General features: G+C 39.8%; 1 protein-coding gene across 1 annotated transcript in view; it reads right to left on the reverse strand.

Moving 5' to 3' along the window:
* Positions 1 to 27,500, reverse strand: part of LOC127645051 (uncharacterized) — a 247,267-nt gene that overhangs the window by 156,043 nt on the left and 63,724 nt on the right. Inside the window, 1 exon segment of the mRNA XM_052128568.1 lies at positions 25,845 to 26,138. Within this exon segment, the coding sequence (XP_051984528.1) occupies positions 25,845 to 26,138 (294 nt within the window).

A 27,500-nucleotide genomic window follows, 5' to 3' on the forward strand; every position in this document is an offset into this window, starting at 1 on the left:
ATCATGGTTAAAACGTTCTCATGCAACAATCATTGTAACATACGGCCTTTGGTGGCTTATTAATTGATTATAATACAACGACGTGAAATGCCAAACGTGCAGCTCTAAATGTGAGAAAGGAAACTTTTTCACTTCCTCTTGAAGCTCGTCCTTGACTGTTTACACCCTGACAGCAGAACGCTCGCTAAATGATTAAATGCAAATGGAAGCAGGGCGTCAAACAAAAACAAACAGCCGAGAGGACAAACGGCAAAGACAGACAAAATGTGATGCAAGTTTGATGTCAAAGAAGGAAAGATTTGAAAATGATGTGGAGGGCCATTAGCGGCTATGAATGAAGTTTAGCATCCCTCTGATGCATTTAATCATATATTCACTATGCCAATAAGAATCTGCAAAAAATGACATTTGGAAAGGTCAGTTGTATGAGAAAACAGCTGAGCAGACAGTTCGAGAAACACACACACACACACACAATCACACTCATTATTATTCCGAAAAATCACATTAGATTATTGTGGGCAATCCCTGACGGATGCGTGCTGACAAATCCTGAGAGTGTGTGTGTGTGTGTGTGTGCTTTGTGTTCAAATATTTAAAGATTACTCAATTTGGTAATGAAATTAAAATGTGTAAATATAAAAATATTACTAGTTTTACATCCTTCCTTGACTAATGAAGTAAATTTTGCTTATTATTGTTGCATATGATTGTAAGTTATTAAATGCAATTCTTCCTTGTGTTCATTTAGCCAAACCAGTGTGGAATAACATGCCTTGGTAATTTTAACTAGATTTTGTGAAGATATGCATCATATCGTATCGTGAAGATATGCATCATATCGTATCGTGAGGATATGCATCATATTGTATCGTGAGAATATGCATCATATCGTATCGTGAGGATATGCATCATATCAGTAGCGTGAGGATATATATCATATCGTAAAATGAGGATATGCATCATATCGTAAAGTGAGGATATGCATCATATCGTAACATGAGGATATGCATCATATCGTAACATGAGGATATGCATCATATCGTAACATGAGGATATGCATCATATCGTAACATGAGGATATGCATCATATCGTAACGTGAGGATATGCATCATATCGTAACGTGAGGATATGCATCATATCATAACATGAGGATATGCATCATATCATAACATGAGGATATGCATCATATCATAACATGAGGATATGCATCATATCGTATCGTGAGGATATGCATCATATCGTATCGTGAGGATATGCATCATATCGTATCGTGAGGATATGCATCATATCGTATCGTGAGGATATGCATCATATCGTAACATGAGGATATGCATCATATCGTATCGTGACGATATGCATCGTATAGTATCGTGAGGATATGCAGCATCGTATTGTTAGGATATGCATCATATCGTATCGTGAAGATATGCATCATATTGTAACATGAGGATATGCATCATCGTATCGTGAGGATATGCATCATATCGTAACGTGAGGATATGCATCATATCGTAACTTGAGGATATGCATCATATCGTATCGTGAGGATATGCATCAAATCGTAACGTGAGGATATGCATCATATCGTATCGTGAGGATATGCATCAAATCGTAACGTGAGGATATGCATCATATCGTATCGTGAGGATATGCATCAAATCGTAACATGAGGATATGCATCATATCGTAACGTGAGGATATGCATCATATCGTAACTTGAGGATATGCATCATATCGTATCGTGAGGATATGCATCATCGTATCGTGAGGATATGCATCATATCGTAACTTGAGGATATGCATCATATCGTAGCGTGAGGATATGCATCATATCGTAACTTGAGGATATGCATCATATCGTAGCGTGAGGATATGCATCATCGTAACATGAGGATATGCATCATATCGTATCGTGAGGATATGCATCATATCGTATCGTGAGAATATGCATCATATCGTATCGTGAGGATATGCATCAAATCGTATCGTGAGGATATGCATCAAATCGTAACATGAGGATATGCATCATATCGTAACTTGAGGATATGCATCATATCGTATTGTGAGGATATGCATCAAATCGTATCGTGAGGATATGCATCATATCGTATCGTGAGGATATGCATCATATCGTAAAGTGAGGATATGCATCATATCGTAACATGAGGATATGCATCATATCATAACATGAGGATATGCATCATATCGTAACATGAGGATATGCATCATATCGTAACATGAGGATATGCATCATATCGTAACATGAGGATATGCATCATATCGTATCGTGAGGATATGCATCATATCGTATCGTGAGAATATGCATCATATCGTATCGTGAGGATATGCATCAAATCGTATCGTGAGGATATGCATCAAATCGTAACATGAGGATATGCATCATATCGTAACTTGAGGATATGCATCATATCGTATCGTGAGGATATGCATCAAATCGTATCGTGAGGATATGCATCATATCGTATCGTGAGGATATGCATCATATCGTAAAGTGAGGATATGCATCATATCGTAACATGAGGATATGCATCATATCATAACATGAGGATATGCATCATATCGTAACATGAGGATATGCATCATATCGTAACATGAGGATATGCATCATATCGTAACATGAGGATATGCATCATATGGTATCGTGAGGATATGCATCATATCGTATCGTGAGGATATGCATCATATCGTATCGTGAGGATATGCATCATATCGTAACATGAGGATATGCATCATATCGTATCGTGACGATATGCATCATATAGTAACATGAGGATATGCATCATATCGTAACGTGAGGATATGCATCATATCGTAACATGAGGATATGCATCATATCGTAACATGAGGATATGCATCATATGGTATCGTGAGGATATGCATCATATCGTAACGTGAGGATATGCATCATATCGTATCGTGACGATATGCATCATATAGTAACATGAGGATATGCATCATATCGTAACATGAGGATATGCATCATATCGTAACATGAGGATATGCATCATATCGTAACATGAGGATATGCATCATATCGTATCGTGAGGATATGCATCATATCGTATCGTGAGGATATGCATCATATCGTAACGTGAGGATATGCATCATATCGTATCGTGAGGATATGCATCAAATCGTAACATGAGGATATGCATCATATCGTAACGTGAGGATATGCATCATATCGTAACTTGAGGATATGCATCATATCGTATCGTGAGGATATGCATCATCGTATCGTGAGGATATGCATCATATCGTAACTTGAGGATATGCATCATATCGTAACGTGAGGATATGCATCATATCGTAACTTGAGGATATGCATCATATCGTAACGTGAGGATATGCATCATCGTAACATGAGGATATGCATCATATCGTATCGTGAGGATATGCATCATATCGTATCGTGAGAATATGCATCATATCGTATCGTGAGGATATGCATCAAATCGTATCGTGAGGATATGCATCAAATCGTAACATGAGGATATGCATCATATCGTAACTTGAGGATATGCATTATATCGTATTGTGAGGATATGCATCAAATCGTATCGTGAGGATATGCATCATATCGTATCGTGAGGATATGCATCATATCGTAAAGTGAGGATATGCATCATATCGTAACATGAGGATATGTATCATATCATAACATGAGGATATGCATCATATCGTAACATGAGGATATGCATCATATCGTAACATGAGGATAAGCATCATATCGTAACATGAGGATATGCATCATATGGTATCGTGAGGATATGCATCATATCGTATCGTGAGGATATGCATCATATCGTATCGTGAGGATATGCATCATATCAGTAGCGTGAGGATATGCATCATATCGTATCGTGGACGATATGCATCATATAGTATCGTGAGGATATGCATCATCGTATCGTGAGGATATGCATCATATCGTATCGTGAGGATATGCATCAAATCGTAACATGAGGATATGCATCAAATCGTAACAAGAGGATATGCATCATATCAGTATCGTGAGGGTATGCATCAAATCGTAACGTGAGGATATGCATCATATCGTAACGTGAGGATATGCATCATATCGTAACTTGAGGATATGCATCATATCGTATCGTGAGGATATGCATCAAATCAGTAGCGTGAGGATATGCATCATATCGTATCGTGAGGATATGCATCATATCGTATCGTGAGGATATGCATCAAATCGTAACATGAGAATATGCATCATATCGAACTTGAGGATATGCATCATACCGTATCGTGAGGATATGCATCATCGTATCGTGAGGATATGCATCATATCGTATCGTGAGGATATGCATCAAATCGTAACATGAGGATATGCATCATCGTATCGTGACGATATGCATCATATTGTAACATTAGGATATGCATCATATCATAACATGAGGATATGCATCATATCGTATCGTGAGGATATGCATCATATCGTATCGTGAGGATATGCATCAAATCGTAACATGAGGATATGCATCATATTGTAACATGAGGATATGCATCACATTGTAACATGAGGATATGCATCATATCGTATCGTGAGGATATGCATCAAATAGTAACATGAGGCTATGCATCATATCGTAACATGAGGATATGCATCATATTGTAACATGAGGATATGCATCATATCGTATCGTGAGGATATGCATCAAATCGTAACATGAGGCTATGCATCATATCGTAACATGAGGATATGCATCATATTGTAACATGAGGATATGCATCATATCGTATCGTGAGGATATGCATCAAATCGTAACATGAGGCTATGCATCATATCGTAACATGAGGATATGCATCATATTGTAACATGAGGATATGCATCATATCATAACATGAGGATATGCATCATATCATAACATGAGGATATGCATCATATTGTAACATGAGGATATGCATCATATCATATCGTGAGGATATGCATCATATCAGTAACATGAGGATATGCATCATATCGTATCGTGAGGATATGCATCATATCATATCGTGAGGATATGCATCAAATCGTAACATGAGGATATGCATCAAATCGTAACATGAGGATATGCATCAAATCGTAACATGAGTATATGCATCAAATCGTAACATGAGGATATGCATCATATTGTAACATGAGGATATGCATCATATCGTATCGTGAGGATATGCATCATATCATATCGTGAGGATATGCATCAAATCGTAACATGAGGATATGCATCAAATCGTAACATGAGGATATGCATCATATTGTATCGTGAGGATATGCATCAAATCGTAACATGAGGATATGCATCATATTGTATCGTGAGGATATGCATCAAATCGTAACATGAGGATATGCATCATATTGTATCGTGAGGATATGCATCGTATTGTAACATGAGGATATGCATCATATCGTATCGTGAGGATATGCATCAAATCGTAACATGAGGCTATGCATCATATTGTAACATGAGGATATGCATCATATCATAACATGAGGATATGCATCATATTGTAACATGAGGATATGCATCATATCGTATCGTGAGGATATGCATCATATCGTAACATGAGGATATGCATCATATCGTATCGTGAGGATATGCATCATATCATATCGTGAGGATATGCATCAAATCGTAACATGAGGATATGCATCAAATCGTAACATGAGGATATGCATCAAATCGTAACATGAGGATATGCATCAAATCGTAACATGAGGATATGCATCATATCGTATCGTGAGGATATGCATCATATCATATCGTGAGGATATGCATCAAATCGTAACATGAGGATATGCATCAAATCGTAACATGAGGATATGCATCATATTGTATCGTGAGTATATGCATCATATCGTAACATGAGGATATGCATCATATCGTAACATGAGGATATGCATCATATGGTATCGTGAGGATATGCATCATATCGTATCGTGAGGATATGCATCATATCGTATCGTGAGGATATGCATCATATCAGTAGCGTGAGGATATGCATCATATCGTATCGTGACGATATGCATCATATAGTAACATGAGGATATGCATCATATCGTAACGTGAGGATATGCATCATATCGTAACATGAGGATATGCATCATATCGTAACATGAGGATATGCATCATATGGTATCGTGAGGATATGCATCATATCGTAACGTGAGGATATGCATCATATCGTATCGTGACGATATGCATCATATAGTAACATGAGGATATGCATCATATCGTAACATGAGGATATGCATCATATCGTAACATGAGGATATGCATCATATCGTAACATGAGGATATGCATCATATGGTATCGTGAGGATATGCATCATATCGTATCGTGAGGATATGCATCATATCAGTATCGTGAGGATATGCATCATATCGTAGCGTGAGGATATGCATCATATCGTATCGTGAGGATATGCATCAAATCGTAACATGAGGATATGCATCATATCAGTAGCGTGAGGATATGCATCATATCGTAACTTGAGGATATGCATCATATCGTATCGTGAGGATATGCATCATCGTATCGTGAGGATATGCATCATATCGTAACTTGAGGATATGCATCATATCGTAACGTGAGGATATGCATCATATCGTAACTTGAGGATATGCATCATATCGTAACGTGAGGATATGCATCATCGTAACATGAGGATATGCATCATATCGTATCGTGAGGATATGCATCATATCGTATCGTGAGAATATGCATCATATCGTATCGTGAGGATATGCATCAAATCGTATCGTGAGGATATGCATCAAATCGTAACATGAGGATATGCATCATATCGTAACTTGAGGATATGCATCATATCGTATTGTGAGGATATGCATCAAATCGTATCGTGAGGATATGCATCATATCGTATCGTGAGGATATGCATCATATCGTAAAGTGAGGATATGCATCATATCGTAACATGAGGATATGCATCATATCATAACATGAGGATATGCATCATATCGTAACATGAGGATATGCATCATATCGTAACATGAGGATAAGCATCATATCGTAACATGAGGATATGCATCATATGGTATCGTGAGGATATGCATCATATCGTATCGTGAGGATATGCATCATATCGTATCGTGAGGATATGCATCATATCGTAACGTGAGGATATGCATCATATCGTATCGTGACGATATGCATCATATAGTATCGTGAGGATATGCATCATCGTATCGTGAGGATATGTATCATATCGTATCGTGAGGATGTGCATCAAATCGTAACTTGAGGATATGCATCAAATCGTAACAAGAGGATATGCATCATATCGTATCGTGAGGGTATGCATCAAATCGTAACGTGAGGATATGCATCATATCGTAACGTGAGGATATGCATCATATCGTAACTTGAGGATATGCATCATATCGTATCGTGAGGATATGCATCAAATCGTAACGTGAGGATATGCATCATATCGTATCGTGAGGATATGCATCATATCGTATCGTGAGGATATGCATCAAATCGTAACATGAGAATATGCATCATATCGGAACTTGAGGATATGCATCATACCGTATCGTGAGGATATGCATCATCGTATCGTGAGGATATGCATCATATCGTATCGTGAGGATATGCATCAAATCGTAACATGAGGATATGCATCATCGTATCGTGACGATATGCATCATATTGTAACATTAGGATATGCATCATATCATAACATGAGGATATGCATCATATCGTATCGTGAGGATATGCATCATATTGTATCGTGAGGATATGCATCAAATCGTAACATGAGGATATGCATCATATTGTAACATGAGGATATGCATCATATTGTAACATGAGGATATGCATCATATCGTATCGTGAGGATATGCATCAAATCGTAACATGAGGCTATGCATCATATCGTAACATGAGGATATGCATCATATTGTAACATGAGGATATGCATCATATCGTATCGTGAGGATATGCATCAAATCGTAACATGAGGCTATGCATCATATCGTAACATGAGGATATGCATCATATTGTAACATGAGGATATGCATCATATCGTATCGTGAGGATATGCATCAAATCGTAACATGAGGATATGCATCATATCGTATCGTGAGGATATGCATCAAATCGTAACATGAGGATATGCATCATATCGTAACATGAGGATATGCATCATATTGTAACATGAGGATATGCATCATATCATAACATGAGGATATGCATCATATCATAACATGAGGATATGCATCATATTGTAACATGAGGATATGCATCATATCATATCGTGAGGATATGCATCATATCGTAACATGAGGATATGCATCATATCGTATCGTGAGGATATGCATCATATCATATCGTGAGGATATGCATCAAATCGTAACATGAGGATATGCATCAAATCGTAACATGAGGATATGCATCAAATCGTAACATGAGTATATGCATCAAATCGTAACATGAGGATATGCATCATATTGTAACATGAGGATATGCATCATATCGTATCGTGAGGATATGCATCATATCATATCGTGAGGATATGCATCAAATCGTAACATGAGGATATGCATCAAATCGTAACATGAGGATATGCATCATATTGTATCGTGAGGATATGCATCAAATCGTAACATGAGGATATGCATCATATTGTATCGTGAGGATATGCATCAAATCGTAACATGAGGATATGCATCATATTGTATCGTGAGGATATGCATCGTATTGTAACATGAGGATATGCATCATATCGTATCGTGAGGATATGCATCAAATCGTAACATGAGGCTATGCATCATATTGTAACATGAGGATATGCATCATATCATAACATGAGGATATGCATCATATTGTAACATGAGGATATGCATCATATCAGTATCGTGAGGATATGCATCATATCGTAACATGAGGATATGCATCATATCGTATCGTGAGGATATGCATCATATCATATCGTGAGGATATGCATCAAATCGTAACATGAGGATATGCATCAAATTGTAACATGAGGATATGCATCAAATCGTAACATGAGGATATGCATCAAATCGTAACATGAGGATATGCATCATATCGTATCGTGAGGATATGCATCATATCATATCGTGAGGATATGCATCAAATCGTAACATGAGGATATGCATCAAATCGTAACATGAGGATATGCATCATATTGTATCGTGAGTATATGCATCAAATCGTAACATGAGGATATGCATCATATCGTAACATGAGGATATGCATCATATGGTATCGTGAGGATATGCATCATATCGTATCGTGAGGATATGCATCATATCGTATCGTGAGGATATGCATCATATCGTAACGTGAGGATATGCATCATATCGTATCGTGACGATATGCATCATATAGTAACATGAGGATATGCATCATATCGTAACGTGAGGATATGCATCATATCGTAACATGAGGATATGCATCATATCGTAACATGAGGATATGCATCATATGGTATCGTGAGGATATGCATCATATCGTAACGTGAGGATATGCATCATATCGTATCGTGACGATATGCATCATATAGTAACATGAGGATATGCATCATATCGTAACATGAGGATATGCATCATATCGTAACATGAGGATATGCATCATATCGTAACATGAGGATATGCATCATATGGTATCGTGAGGATATGCATCATATCGTATCGTGAGGATATGCATCATATCGTATCGTGAGGATATGCATCATATCGTAACGTGAGGATATGCATCATATCGTATCGTGAGGATATGCATCAAATCGTAACATGAGGATATGCATCATATCGTAACGTGAGGATATGCATCATATCGTAACTTGAGGATATGCATCATATCGTATCGTGAGGATATGCATCATCGTATCGTGAGGATATGCATCATATCGTAACTTGAGGATATGCATCATATCGTAACGTGAGGATATGCATCATATCGTAACTTGAGGATATGCATCATATCGTAGTAACATGAGGATATGCATCATATCGTATCGTGAGGATATGCATCATATCGTATCGTGAGAATATGCATCATATCGTATCGTGAGGATATGCATCAAATCGTATCGTGAGGATATGCATCAAATCGTAACATGAGGATATGCATCATATCGTAACTTGAGGATATGCATCATATCGTATTGTGAGGATATGCATCAAATCGTATCGTGAGGATATGCATCATATCGTATCGTGAGGATATGCATCATATCAGTAAAGTGAGGATATGCATCATATCGTAACATGAGGATATGCATCATATCATAACATGAGGATATGCATCATATCGTAACATGAGGATATGCATCATATCGTAACATGAGGATAAGCATCATATCGTAACATGAGGATATGCATCATATGGTATCGTGAGGATATGCATCATATCGTATCGTGAGGATATGCATCATATCGTATCGTGAGGATATGCATCATATCAGTAGCGTGAGGATATGCATCATATCGTATCGTGACGATATGCATCATATAGTATCGTGAGGATATGCATCATCGTATCGTGAGGATATGCATCATATCGTATCGTGAGGATGTGCATCAAATCGTAACTTGAGGATATGCATCAAATCGTAACAAGAGGATATGCATCATATCGTATCGTGAGGGTATGCATCAAATCGTAACGTGAGGATATGCATCATATCGTAACGTGAGGATATGCATCATATCGTAACTTGAGGATATGCATCATATCGTATCGTGAGGATATGCATCAAATCAGTAGCGTGAGGATATGCATCATATCGTATCGTGAGGATATGCATCATATCGTATCGTGAGGATATGCATCAAATCGTAACATGAGAATATGCATCATATCGTAACTTGAGGATATGCATCATACCGTATCGTGAGGATATGCATCATCGTGATCGTGAGGATATGCATCATATCGTATCGTGAGGATATGCATCAAATCGTAACATGAGGATATGCATCATCATGTATCGTGACGATATGCATCATATTGTAACATTAGGATATGCATCATATCATAACATGAGGATATGCATCATATCGTATCGTGAGGATATGCATCATATTGTATCGTGAGGATATGCATCAAATCGTAACATGAGGATATGCATCATATTGTAACATGAGGATATGCATCATATTGTAACATGAGGATATGCATCATATCGTATCGTGAGGATATGCATCAAATCGTAACATGAGGCTATGCATCATATCGTAACATGAGGATATGCATCATATTGTAACATGAGGATATGCATCATATCGTATCGTGAGGATATGCATCAAATCGTAACATGAGGCTATGCATCATATCGTAACATGAGGATATGCATCATATTGTAACATGAGGATATGCATCATATCGTATCGTGAGGATATGCATCAAATCGTAACATGAGGCTATGCATCATATCGTAACATGAGGATATGCATCATATTGTAACATGAGGATATGCATCATATCGTATCGTGAGGATATGCATCAAATCGTAACATGAGGCTATGCATCATATCGTAACATGAGGATATGCATCATATTGTAACATGAGGATATGCATCATATCATAACATGAGGATATGCATCATATCATAACATGAGGATATGCATCATATTGTAACATGAGGATATGCATCATATCATATCGTGAGGATATGCATCATATCGTAACATGAGGATATGCATCATATCGTATCGTGAGGATATGCATCATATCATATCGTGAGGATATGCATCAAATCGTAACATGAGGATATGCATCAAATCGTAACATGAGGATATGCATCAAATCGTAACATGAGTATATGCATCAAATCGTAACATGAGGATATGCATCATATTGTAACATGAGGATATGCATCATATCGTAACATGAGGATATGCATCATATTGTAACATGAGGATATGCATCATATCGTATCGTGAGGATATGCATCATATCATATCGTGAGGATATGCATCAAATCGTAACATGAGGATATGCATCAAATCGTAACATGAGGATATGCATCATATTGTATCGTGAGGATATGCATCAAATCGTAACATGAGGATATGCATCATATTGTATCGTGAGGATATGCATCAAATCGTAACATGAGGATATGCATCATATTGTATCGTGAGGATATGCATCGTATTGTAACATGAGGATATGCATCATATCGTATCGTGAGGATATGCATCAAATCGTAACATGAGGCTATGCGTCATATTGTAACATGAGGATATGCATCATATCATAACATGAGGATATGCATCATATTGTAACATGAGGATATGCATCATATCGTATCGTGAGGATATGCATCATATCGTAACATGAGGATATGCATCATATCGTATCGTGAGGATATGCATCATATCATATCGTGAGGATATGCATCAAATCGTAACATGAGGATATGCATCAAATCGTAACATGAGGATATGCATCAAATCGTAACATGAGGATATGCATCAAATCGTAACATGAGGATATGCATCATATCGTATCGTGAGGATATGCATCATATCGTAACGTGAGGATATGCATCATATCGTAACATGAGGATATGCATCATATCGTATCGTGAGGATATGCATCATATCATATCGTGAGGATATGCATCAAATCGTAACATGAGGATATGCATCATATTGTATCGTGAGGATATGCATCATATCGTAACGTGAGGATATGCATCATATCGTAACATGAGGATATGCATCATATCGTATCGTGAGGATATGCATCATATCATATCGTGAGGATATGCATCAAATCGTAACATGAGGATATGCATCAAATCGTAACATGAGGATATGCATCAAATCGTAACATGAGGATATGCATCGTATTGTAACATGAGGATATGCATCATATCGTATCGTGAAATGCATATATATACACATACAGGGCCGTAGCAAGGTATTCTTGGTCCCCTGACTGTATATTGGTCAGGCCCCCATTCCTATTAAAAAAATAATTTCGAATTTATTGTGGGGCCCCTACAATCGTTACCACCTTTCAGCCCACTAGCTATGGCCCTGTACACACACACACACACATTTTAAGGATAGATACAAATATGTATCTATGTACATGCATATCTAATAGAGATGATAATTCCTTTGACAAAAACTCCCTTTTATCTGTTTTAAAAACTAATTCAATTCAAAGTTATTAATAAAATAGCAATATATAGGGTCTTCTTAATATTTACATTTACATTTATGCAGGCAGCTTATCAAAGACTTACAGTATATTAAGGACAATCTCCGAACAATCTGGAGTTAAGTGCCTTGCTCAAGGACACAGTGGTGGCTGTGGGTTAGAACCAATGACCTTCTGATTAACCTGACCTTGATTAACAGCCTGTGCTTTAACCGCCACCACCACTCTAATATATAATATCACGAAGCTTAATAATCACAAAGACCCTTAGAGATGTTAGCGGGATTATATGGATTTATGAGTGTGTGTTTATGAATGCTACGCTCACGTTCAGCCGTTCAACCCGCGTGGCGTCTAAAGAGACGGAGAAAGGCAGAGTGAAGAGTTATTCAGCTAAGATTGATATGAGAGCAACATGAGCCACATTTATGCCTTTCACAAAAGTTCAGCAAAAGATTAAAAAAACATGACATTGATTTTTGTGCTTTACAAAAGGAACGAAGCAGGAAGAGCGAATCAAGTGCAACTTTAAAAGCTATTGATCTGACAATCAGCTGAATACACACGGCGATTTCGGAGGGAATTTAAAGCGTGTGAAATGTGACCCGCGCGCTCGAGTGCGAGCACTTATTTCCACACGTTTCCTCTTTATTGACGTGAAAGTTACTTAAGAGTGAGGAGAGGAGGAGAAAAGAGAAAATGAACCCGGCAGAGGCCGTTCAGACGGTCTGACAATCAAAGGTTCGATATCAGTTAATCGCCGGCCACGTATTTGAATCGTTGCCATTTAAAGTTTCTAATGAACTTTTAAAAGGCTGTCTGAAGGTTTACACCGACCAGTTGATTCGTCAGTTGGCATTATTTGATGCTGTGTAAGGATGTAAAAGTATAAAAAGAAACATTAGAAACATTAATGACGCACATCACGGATGCGCTAAAGGAAACTGTGCGTCACTCTCTTGTTAATGTGCAATCAACTGCTGCAACTCTTAAAGAGACAGTAGCACAATGTAAACACGTTTAAACAATGACAGCCGATACTATTATAAATGCATTTTTTATGTTATATTAATTGATGAAATGTATTCCAATTATGTAGAATTTTTTTTTTTTTTTAAAAAGCTAAAATGTTATATTATACTGTACACACACACACACACACACACACACACACACACACACACACACACACACACACACACACACACACATATATATATATATTTATATAAGTAAAAACATCTTTCAGTGAGCTAGTCTAGGAATTTATATTTAGTGGTGCTTGCCAAAGGCATCACTGTTCTCTTGCATAATTATTATTATTATTATTTTTATTATTATTATTCCACACAAAGTTTGGTTGGTGGTGGTGGTGTAGTGGTCTAAGCACATAACTGGTAATCTGGTAATCAGAAGGGACTTTGCTAGGTGATGCTAGCATGTGTTAGCATGATGCTACCACGTTTTTAGCATGTTTTAGCACTTCGCTAGGTGATGCTTGGCATGTTTTAACACTTCGCTAGGTGATGCTAACTACATGCTAGTATCGCCTAGCAAAGTGATATAACATGCTAAATACATGCAAGCATTATGTTAACACATGTTAACATTGCCTAACCAAGTGCTAAAACATGCTAAAAACATGGTAGCATCATGCTAACACATGCTAGCATCGCCTAGCAAAGTGATACAACATGCTAAATACATGCTAGCATCATGCTAACACATGTTAGCATCAGCCTAGCGAGTGCTTAAAACATGCTAAAAGCGTGCTAGATTAATGCTAACACATGTTAGCATCGACCTAGCGAGTGCTAAAACATGCTAAAACGTGCTAGCATCATGTTAACACATGTTAACATCACCTAGCTAAGTGCTAAAACATGCTAAAACATGCTAGCATTGTCTAGCGGAGTGCTAGAACATGCTAAAAATGTGCTAGTACTATCCTAACACATGCTGGCATGGCCTAGCGAAGTGCTAAAACATGCTAAAAACGTGCTAGCATCATGCTAACACACACATAACACCTAAATATTACCATCATGAAAAACATATGCTATCAACATTCTAGTGCCATTATTTTAGTGCTTAGCAACAAGTTATAAAATGCTATTTGACGAGTTGAGCCACGGCAAGCACCACTCACATTTTCTTTCAGGAAATGTACCTATCTAGTTATAATTGCTATATTGATATTAAAGAACTTTATTCTGATGTGCATATTTATAATGTGTATTTTCTGTCAAACAGAACTTTGTCATTTATATGTTTCATCAATCGTGAAGCTCATATTGAACATTGAACCACATCGTCCCATCCCTAAAAGCGTTTGAATGGGTGTCGACTAGTCGCATGTATACTGACTGACTCACGCTGGACTTCTGATGTTGCGCTACGTGTGGCGAGTCATAATGTAATCTAAATACTCGACTACTTTTCTGTACTTGGTAACTAGTAAAAATCCACCTGCATGGACGAGCTTGAGAGAGGATTTGAAGCAGGATCCTCATGTGCGTTTGATGCTGTTTTTAAGAGCATCATCCAGAAAATAGGGATTAAAAATCGATCTATTTATGGAACTATCAGTGGTCAACACTGACGGGGTGAGTACTGGTGAGGGGTCCAAACACACGGGTTATCCGGGTGAATAACGCTCAAATGTAAGAGAGAGAGAGAGAGAGAGAGAGAAAAGAGAGAGAGCAAGAGAGAAGAGAGCGAGCGAGTGAGAGAGAAAGACAGAGATATTTTTCCCAGGTTTCGGCACCAATGTAACAGCGCACACACACAAACACACACAGGCACGCACACACACAGGCACGCACACACGCGCACACACACGCACAATCTGAAGGGCTGTACTGGTATTGGTGGGGCGGCGGGTAAATGATAGTTGCACCTCTCCCAACGATGTAATTGAATAATTTCAATGTGACATTTAGATGGAATTATTAGTGGGTTTTTATCATAACGGCTTGACATTTAAATAATGTTTTCTAAATGATCCACACATTATCGGCTCCTGTTAATTCTAATGACTGCTCATCTAACCTTTATCAAAATTACATGATTACACGAGAGGAGAGACTGAGAGAAAGACATGGTGAAGAAAATAATCAAGATGGTCTTAAACTGTGACACACACACACATACACACACACATACACACACACACACACACACACTCACACTCACACTCACACGCACACGCACACACACACACACACACACACACTCACACGCACACACACACACACACATACACACGCACTCACACACATTTCCTCTTTATTGACGTGAAAGTTACTTAAGAGTGAGGAGAGGAGGAGAAAAGAGAAAATGAACCCGGCAGAGGCCGTTCAGACGGTCTGACAATCAAAGGTTCAATATCAGTTAATCGCCGGCCACGTATTTGAATCGTCACACACAGACACACACACACACACACACACACACACACACACACACACACACACACACACACACTCACACACACATACACACACACACACACACACACACACACTCACACTCACACACACACACACACATGTTGTGTTTCCATGTTTTATGGGGACTTTCCATAGACATAATGGTTTTTATACTGTACAAACTTTATATTCTATCCCCTAAACCTAACCCTACCCCTAAACCCCACACACACACACTCACAATCACACACACACACTCACACGCACACACACTCACACTCACACACACACACACACACACTCACACAAACACACACACACTCACACAAACACGCACACGCGCGCGCACACACACACACACACACACACACACACACACACACACACACACACACACACACACACACACACACACACACACACACACTAACACACAGACTGCAATGGAGAGACGATGGGCAGGTGCATTACTGGGGTAAGAATCGATCCCTCGCTCTGTTGCCATGGTAAGGCTGTCACTCTAGTGATTGGGGTCACGAGGGCTCCGGGGACCGGGCGCACTTCCCTTCATGTTAAAGCATGACCCCGTGACCTTCTAATCTTCAAGAGCTAAGCCGTACATCAGTCTAACAAATCAGCTTGAGCCTGACGCAGAGTGAAGCGCCTAACGACACACGACGGGTTACAAACCCCAAACTCTCACAGCCAATCTCATTACAGCGGCTCTTATTGACTGCACAAAATTACATTAACTCAAGATACATGTGAAGTTTGAGTCATTGAAGTTTAAAAAGACTCTCATCAACATGGGCTGAGGGAACAGTTCAGCGCAAAGTCACAACCCCACTATGTCACTTCAACGTCTTATTCACCAACTAAACAAAAAACTAGTTGGTTTGACTGTACGATTATAAAACATGAATCATCTTCTGGTTATTGTTGTTTGATTAATATTAGCGACACAGTCACAGCGGTAGGTTGATTAGACTGCAATCAAAGTCTGATATATGAATATATATCCAGTGTTTTTCCTTCTGTTTACTTTCACTTCACACATAAATTACTGTGTGTACATTAATACATTTTTACAAGATTTTGAAGTGTATTTCACCATTTAGGTGCGTATCCGCATTAACGCAACTCCGTGAAGTGCTATCATCAGATCACACATGCACATTAAACTGTCTAGCTACCTGCTAAAACATGCTAGCAATGCCTAACATCATGCAAGAAAATATTAGCAATGCCTAGCTACACACTAGCAACATGATGACTACATATTAGCAACGCTTAGCTACATAATAAACCATGTTAGCAATGCCTAGCAACATGTTAGAGAATATTAGCAATGCCTGGGTACACACTAGCAACACCTGACTACATGCTAGCAACACAAACATAATGCTAAAACATGTTAACAATGGCTAGATACATGCTACCAACGCCAAGCTACCTGTTAAAACATGTTAACAATGCCTAGATACATGCTAGCAACGCCTAGCTACATGCTAAACATGCTAGCAATGCCTAGATACATGCTAGCAATCCTAGCTACATGTTAAAACATGTCAGCAATGCCAAGCTACATACTAACAATGCTAGCATGTTAGCATTGTCTAACAATATGTTAGCAATGTCTAGCTACATGTTAAAACATGTTAAAAATGACTAGATACATGTTAAAACATGTTAACAACGTCTAGCCACATGTTAAAACATGTTAACAATGTTAGCTACATGTTAAAACATGTTAAAAATGACTAGATACATGTTAAAACATGTTAACAACGTCTAGCCACATGCTAAAATATGTTAGCAATGCTAGCTACATGTTAACGATGCTTAGCTACATGTTAAAATATGTTAACAGTACCTAGCTACATGTTAAAACATGTTAGCAATACCTAGCTACATGCTAACAATGCCTATCTACATGCTATACCATGGTAGCAATGTCTAGCAATATGCTAGCAATGCCTAGCTACATGTTAAAACATGTTAGCAATGACTAGATGCATGTTAAAACATGTTAACAACGCCTAGCTACATTCTAAAAATGCCTAGCTACATGCTAAAACATGTTAGCAATGCCTAGCTACATGCTTGCAATGTCTATCTACATTATAAAACATGCTTAGCAATGCCTATATACATGCTAGCAATGTCTAGATACATGTTAAGACATGTCAACAATGCCAAGCTACATGATAACAATGCCTAGCTATATTTTAAAACATGTTAGCAACATCTATCCACATGCTAAAACATGTTAGCAATGCTAGCTACATGTTAACAATGCCTAGCTACATGTTAAAACATGGTAACAATACCTAGCTACATGTTAAAACATGTTAGCAATACCTAGCTACATGTTAACAATGACTAGATGAATGTTAAAACATGTTAAAAATGCCTAGCTACATTCTAACAATGCCTAGCTACATGTTAACACATGTTAACAATACCTAGCTACATGCTAAAACATGTTATCAATACCTAGCTACATGCTAACAATGCCTAGCTACATGCTATACCATGCTAGCAATGTCTAGCAATATGCTAGCACTGCCTAGCTACATGTTAAAACATGTTAACAATACCTTACTCCATGTTAACAATGCCTAGCTACATGCTATACCATGATAACAATGTCTAGCAATATGCTAGCAATGCCTAGCTACATGCTAAAACATGTTAGCAATGCCTAGCTACATGCTAAAACATGTTAGCAATGCCTTGCTACATGCCAAAACATGCTAGCAATGCCTAGCTACATGCTAAAACATACTAACATCGTCTACCAACATGATAGCAAACAACACGCAGGAGCCTAAATGAGGACATTTTAAAAAATATCTTTAAGATTCTCATTATTTGTGTAGTTTCACTGATATCTTTTCCTTTTGGCCTGTTAATAAGTGTTAGAAATAAAGTCTTCTAAGCGATAGCAGTGCCTTTTCTTTCAAATCAAATCAATACAAAGCATCCAACGTTGGGGAGCGAAATAAAGAATAGAAAAGCTCGCTCTTCTAAAGTCTTGCATTCAAAGATATAGTGCTTGAAACTAAAAGGGAGGTTTACAGTGTTATCCAATGAGAACACGCATTACATCATACAGATATCACAGATAACGATTCCATATGGTGAAGGCTCCTATATTCCTTGAGAGCCTTCGGACCTCTGGCATACACACTATTACAATCTACACACAACACAATGTATACACAGAGGAAGAAGCTCCATGCTAACATGAAACAGATGTTTGATAATGTATTTGGAATGGAATGTCCCAACACAGCATTTTCTATCTTGGACAGAGGTGAGATATAAACCTATATCTGACAATAAGATCAACCAATATTTTGCAATCCATGCAATGATCATCCCTTATTTTAATAATCAATGATCATAGGGGCCTGGGTATCTCAGCGAGTATTGACGCTAACTATCACACCTGGAGTCATGAGTTTGAATCCAGGGCATGCTGAGTGACTCCAGTCAGGTCTCCTTAGCAACCAAATTGGCCCGGTTGCTAGGGAGGGTAGAGTCACATGGGGTAACCTCCTCGTGGTCACTATAATGTGGTTCTCGCACTCGGTGGGACACGTGGGGAGTTGTGCGTGGATGCATACTAGCCACATCTTTCTCCCCCTAATTGAAACATGTTCTCTCGGCATGGCACAGATGACACCACATACATTGTGATAATCAGATATAGAGGTCATATTTCAAGCAAACTTTTACTTTATTTGTTTAATTTCTCCTGCAACTTTAAAGGCAAACTTAAAAATAAAAAAAAATAAAAGGATATTCACATTCAGGAATTTATCTTCATTAGAAGCCACGCTTATCTGCTTCCACTCAACTGTCATTAAATATGACAAATGATATACATGCATAGAAACAGAAGATGGTGATTCACACCGATGAGCTCCTGAAAGAACAAAAAAGTACCATAAAGTATCATAAAAGCAGTCCATAGCACTTACATTTAAAGGTGAAGTGGGTAGTCTCTCAAACAGATTTCCAGAACACTCCCCTAATCTGCCATTGGCCAAACACAATGTTTCTTTATATTTATATTTGAATATCAATTGTAGCTCATGATGCATCACATGAGGTTTGATGACATCAAATGCGATTGGTTTGCATGCTTTAAAACACGTCATGAGATATCAAGTTTATCACAAGCCCTTTCGACAATCATCTACAGGATATGAATTATAGATATCTGCAATTCAGTCTTCACTAGTTAAAATGCTAATTCTTGAGATCAGCAGTGGAATTATTACTAGTGAAACCGTAAATTCTTTATCAGAAATTATATCTTAACTCGCATTACATTCTTCTTACTTTTTTGGGATTTTCTCGGCAATTTGTAACGCCCAATTCCCAATGCGCTGTAAGTCCTCGTGGTGGCGTAGTGACTCGCCTCAATCCGGGTGGTGGAGGACGAATCTCAGCTGCCTCCACGTCTGAGACCGTCAATCCATGCATCTTATCATGTGACTTGTTGAGCTCGTTACCGTGGAGACGTAGCGCGTGTGTCAGGTCTCCTTAGCAACCAAATTGGCCAGGTTGCTAGAGAGGGTAGAGTCACATGGGGTAACCTCCTCGTGGTTGCTATAATGTGGTTCTCGCTTTCGGTGAGGTGTGTGCTGAGTGACTCCAACCAGGTCTCCTTAGCAACCAAATTGACCCGGTTGCTAGGTAGGGTTGAGTCGCATGGGGTAACCTTCTTGTGGTTGCTATAATGTGGTTCTCGCTCTCGGTGGGGCGTGTGGTGAGTGACTCCAGTCAGGTCTCCTTAGCAACCAAATTGTCCCGGTTGCTAGGGAGGGTAGAGTCACATGGGGTAACCTCCTCGTGGTCGCTATAATGTGGTTCTTGCTCTCGGTGGTGCGTGTGGTGAGTTGTGTGTGGATGCCACGGAGAATAGCGTGAAGCCTCCACATGCGCTACGTCTCCATGGTAACACGCTCATCAAGTCACGTCATAAGATGCGCGGATTGACGGTCTCAGACGCGGCGGCAACTGAGATTCGTCCTCCGTCACCCGGATTGAACCGAGTCACTACACCACCACGAGGACTTGGAGCGCATTGGGAATTGGGCATTACAGATTTGGGAGAAAAACAAATGTACGCCAAAATATTGATTAACCAACCCAGAACTAGCAATGCAAACCACCGCAGAGAGGAATAGCATAATTGATCTAGCTAATGACATTCCTAATGCTGGTTAATAAAAATATGATTTTGATTCTGATCAGAAAATACATTATAAAGGCATAAAACCCCCAAAGTGATTTGAATGAGTCGATTCGCAATGGTTTGAATCATCTAATAATAGAAAGTCATACAGGTCTGGAACAGCATGAGGGCAGAATTTGCATTTTTATGCATGCTAGGCAAGACTTGTATGTCCTCATATATGTACGCATCAGACAAATGGTTTGTAATGAGCTAGTGTGCCGTCCAGGCGTTAGAGTCATTGTGTTTGGGTCACGACAGAGGACAGAACATTTCTATCAGACCACCAAACAGCAGCGAGACTTCATACAAACAGGTTGCCGAGCTTTTCTTAAACCTCTCCAACATTCAATCAGCAAAGCTTTGCACTTAGAGAGACGTCTCTGTGTGCGGCCCACAAAACAATAACGTACACAGTAAGCTCAAGGGTACCAGCCTTTTCTGCCTACATTTGTGTTTCTTTGTCAGTGGACTTCCATTAAGCTCAGCGGCAAGAGATAACAAAGAACCAAGAGACTAAGACAGAAATAACTAGCTTGAGTGAACAAACACTCATTTAAACAATCTACTGCGAGCTGGAAACACATTTGTTATGCACGCAAAGTACGACTGATTGAATTGTCATTAAGGAGCCCTCAACAGAGGACCGTATCAGGCATTAGGCTAATGGGACTCATGCTAAACGAGCTAATAAGTAGCATGTTAGCTCTGATGGAAAGAGTTTTAAAGGTCTATTTTTATGTGCATTCGTTTCAGTTCTACGGCTATATAGTCTAAGTCTTTTTAGCCCTGGTGGACTGGTGCGTTCATGCCTCACGCTCTATCTCTCGGGCGTGCGTGCCTCGGCGGACTCTGACTTAGTCGCGCCTCCGTCAACCGGGCTTCAGACTGCTGGTCCACCGGCTGGTTCTCGGGGTCGAACCTCGGTGTGCTGCCGGACGCCCGGCTGGCCACCACCGAGGTCGACCAAAACTTGTATCGAGGGCTGACTTTCAATGGATCGCAGCGAGTGAGCTGCTTTGCCACGCACGACACCCCGATCCAGAATCGGGTCGTCTACAAGTCATTTAGCTCCAGGTTCCCCACAATCGTGCGGTGTGTGATGGGTGAGGGGCGGCACTCATCCAGCCAAGCCCTAGCCCCGTCTCGAACGGCTCTCCTCGCCAGGCCCAGTAGGACGCCAGTAGGATTCCCGTGGCGCTGCGGTATCATTATGTTTAGGGGGGATTCTGACTTAGAGGTGTTCAGTTATAATCCCACAGATGGTGGGATGCAGTGACACAGATGGGAAGGACGTAGCCTACATCTATCGCTAACTAATACAGGTAGCCTAATCCACTAAAATAACTCCAAGCTCCAAGCATAACCGACAGAACTGCTGTATGAATTTTCCACACTATCTTTTTAATCTTGTACATTTTGTGTGCTTTATTATCATGCAGTAACTGGCAGAAGCACAATGACTGTATGATTGATGTGTGCAGTCATGAAATCACACAGCCTGCTTTCAAAATCTGAATCTGTCAAATGTTGGACAGACAGCATTTGTAATAATTATCCTTATATATATATATATATATATATATATATATATATATATATATATATATATATATATATTTAATCGGCAGATGAGTTTTCAGCTAATGCAGCCCCTAGCCATTCCTGTCTTCCTTTTTATTTCAAAATCACAAGCTACAAGGAAGCAATGTCCTCATCTGGCTTATGTCTTATGATGATAAAGAGCGTGAAAATGCATGCAATTACTCCAGAATTCGGCAGGTTTTGTCATGTACAATTGCACCTGTACGCTTTTTGATAAACTGACTTGTAACGTGTGCAGGGGTGCACCCGCCCTAAATAACGCACTAGTCAGAATGTGTCACTTGCATTTTGAATTGGGCGATTCCTTAACAACATGCTACACGTAACACAATAAAAAACAAGAAACGTCTAAAAAGTAGCTAATACTTCAGTATATTTGACCAGTATATTAAACCTTTGACCAGCTCTGACCAGTAGGTGGCTGAATGTGAAAGTGGAGATTTGAAGTAAAAAAATGTACTTAAATATTGATCTTTTTCTCACCTACACCTATCATATCACATCAGAAGACATGGATTAAACCACGGGAGTCGTATGGATTTCTTTTAAGCTGACTTTATGTGCTTTTTGGAGCTTCTGAGTTCTGGTCACCATTCACTTGCATTGTATTCTTCTAAAAATCTTAATTTGTGATCTGCAGAAAAAAGTAAGCCTTGAACATCTGGGATGGCAAGAGGGTGAATAGAACTATCCCTTTAAGCTGGTCTCCAAGCCCAGCCAGCAGACAATTGCCCCAAATCCCCCTAAAACCACAAGACTAGACCAACATGAAAAGTGAAAACCAGGATGGTGGCCTACTAAGACCAGCAAAACTCTTTAGACTGGTTTAAGGTGTATTTTTTTGTTTTTGTTCTTGTAGGACACAAAACAACAGCAAGAACAGCACTTTCACACTGATGTGCAGTACAAACACACACACACACACACACACACACACACACACACACACACACACACACACACACACACACACACACACACACACACACACACACACAGATATCACTGTGAAGAGATGTTGCTCCAGCATTCCTCCAGATCTACACCAAAATCATGAAGAGCTAACAAAACGTATCGAAACATCAAAAGCAACAACATGTATGTTGGATCCAATACCAACTAAGCTCTTAAAAGAGGTATCTCCTGTCATTTCAGAACCTCTTCTTAATATAATTAACTCCTCGCTATGCTTAGGACAAATCCCAAGAAACTTTAAATTGGCAGTTAGCAGGCAGTAAGCCTGTCAGTTAGCTTGATCCTGGTGAATTGGCTAATTACAGACTGATTTCAAATCAACCGTTTATGCTAAAAATACTAGAAAAGGTAGTGTCCTCACAAATATGTTCATTTCTACAGAGAAATAGTATATATGAAGAATTTCAGTCAGGATTTAGGCCTCATCACAGTACAGAGACTGCACTTATCAGAGTTACACATGACTCTTATCATCTGATTGCGGCTGCATTTCTCTTCTACTGCTTTTAGATCTTAGTGCTGCATTCGACACGATAGATCACAACATTCTCTTGAATAGGCTGGAGAATTATGTTGGCATCTGTGGAGTTGCATTAGCATGGATTAGGTCCTATTTAGCAGACTGCTACCACTTTGTCTGTGTAAACGAGGAATTGTCAAATCAAACAAAAGTAAAGTATGGAGTGCCACAGGGATCAATTTTAGGGCCTCTGCTTTTCTCCTTGTATATGCTTCCCCTGGGGGATATTATCAGGAATCGTGAAATAAGTTTCCACTGTTATGTCAACGATACCCAACTTTATATTTCTATATACAAATAAAAATGACTTGACTTGAATAAACATTAGGATTTACACATATTAAATATCAAAGAGAACATCCATCAATCCATCACATTTACATCTCCTGTCCCGAAGTAATTTAGAGTTTTAAAAATAGTTACTACACTACAAGCTATTAACAATAGGTCCTAACTATACTGAAGTATTATCTTTACTAAAATATAAATATGTATAATTATTAGTATTTATCACTATTTTTATAGATACATCAGTGTAAATAAATGAATCACCAGCATTTTCCTAAATATTCAGCAACAAATTAGATGATTTGAAATAATGTGCAGGATATTCTGTGTGAAATCCGTCCTTTAATGCGGTTTATGTACAAGATTCACTAAAATGTATTAGACTTTCCAAAGATTTGTACGAAAGAGATATTTAGGACAGCACGTTTGATCAGTCTTCTCGAATAGTGTGCACATAAACAAGTCCATATATGGGTGAAACTGTCAGGAAAATTTTAAGTAAAACTTAAGTACAATAATGAAGAATTGGTATTTCATTACTTTACACAACTGGGCAAATATAACTAAAGATATTCAATCCTCACCTGAGCATTTTGTTCGGGCCCTCAGGGGAGGTCCCGGGGCCCCAGTGCCCCCCTCCAGGGGTCGGGTCAACAGCACACTGATCTCATACTCGGTGTCCGGGTCCAGATGGCCGATTTTATGTGAGGTTTTATCGACGGGCTGTAGGTCATACATGGTGCCGGAGACCGTACGGTACTCCACCTCACGGTTGATGATCGGACCGTCTCCGTTGATGGAGTTTGCATTCAGCTGGATCCAAAGATACGTGGCCCCCACCGCCATCAGCTGAGGCGGAGCGATCGGAACGGGCGGTTCTGTGAGAAAAGAGAGAAAATTAAGTTTGAATAAAAAACTGAATTGCAGATTGATAGACAATCTTGATCGGTGCTTCTCAAATGGTTTCGCCAAATCTACCAAGGATGCTGTAGAGCAGAGGAGTGCGGGGCGGGCTAGAATGACGCACGCCCAGTCCCCAATCAGCCTGATGGGGTGCACGAGGGATAAAGGCGGCCGGTGACGACAATTCGAGAGAGAGAGAATGACGGGCAGCTGCCCTGTATGTTTTTGTCTTTTTATTTAATTAAATGTTATTTATATTGTTAATCCGGTTCTCGCCTCCTCCTTTCCTTTTAGCCCCCTTACACTGATACCGAAACCCGGGACCCGAAGTTGGAAGTACTCCCCATGGAGCCCTCCAGCCAGTTGGCCAAAGTCCTCCAGTCCCTTGCCAGCCTACATCAAACTCACCAACAAACCCTGCTTGAGCTGCACCAAGAACAAGACCGGAGTTTCTTTGAGATTCTGCGAGCTCAAGCAGGGGACCGGCATGCGATCCGGAGCCTCCTTAGCCAGGAGAGAGCCCCGGCCGTGACCTCGGACAGCCGCAGCCCCCTGCCCCCATTCACACACATTAAAGATGGGAGCAGAAGATGACCCAGAGGCCTCGATCTTTTTGAGCAAACCGCGGAGATCTGGGACTGGCCACGTGGACAGTGGGCTGCCAGACTCCTTCCGTTGCTGTCCGGGGAAGCTCGCCAACTGCCGGAGGCTAACCTTCTGGCTCATGAGGATATAAAAAAGACACACACAAACACATACAGGGCAGCTGCCCATAATTCTCTCTCTCTCAAACTGTCATTACCGGCCGCCCTCCGAACTCGCCGGTTCTCAGATACGCCGTAGCTTGGTCCTCAGCCACTCCTCCAACCTCCAACAGACAACAGCCACCCCTCCCTGGACGGATCGGAGGCAGTCTTCCGGCCCCTGGCGGACGGAATGCCCCGCCACATTCTCGGGAAACAGCAGGGGTCTCCGCCGCCCTAGGCAGCGGTTCTCCCGCTCAAGAAGGTCGGCCAGGAGCCCCTCCCCACTCGCAGTCGGCGGTCTCATACCCTGCCACATTTCAGTGGCTGGTAGGGGTCTCCTCCACCCCTGGCAGCGGCCCTGACCACTCCAGGTGGTTGGTTAGGAGCCCCTTCTCCCTTCGCGGTCGGCGGCCGTCTGTTCGCTCTCAGGCTGGCCGGGCTCCTCCGTCCTCTGGCGGATGGCCGCGGCTGCTCCGTTGGGGTGGATGGTAGTGGTGAGAACTCTACTACGGCGCATCCCTCCTCTTTCCCGGATTCTGGCACCAGTGTAAAGAGATTAATGGAAAGGAGGCGGCAAGAACTGGCTTGACA

Source organism: Xyrauchen texanus, chromosome 6, assembly GCF_025860055.1.
Source record: "Xyrauchen texanus isolate HMW12.3.18 chromosome 6, RBS_HiC_50CHRs, whole genome shotgun sequence".
NCBI classification, from domain to species: domain Eukaryota; kingdom Metazoa; phylum Chordata; class Actinopteri; order Cypriniformes; family Catostomidae; genus Xyrauchen; species Xyrauchen texanus.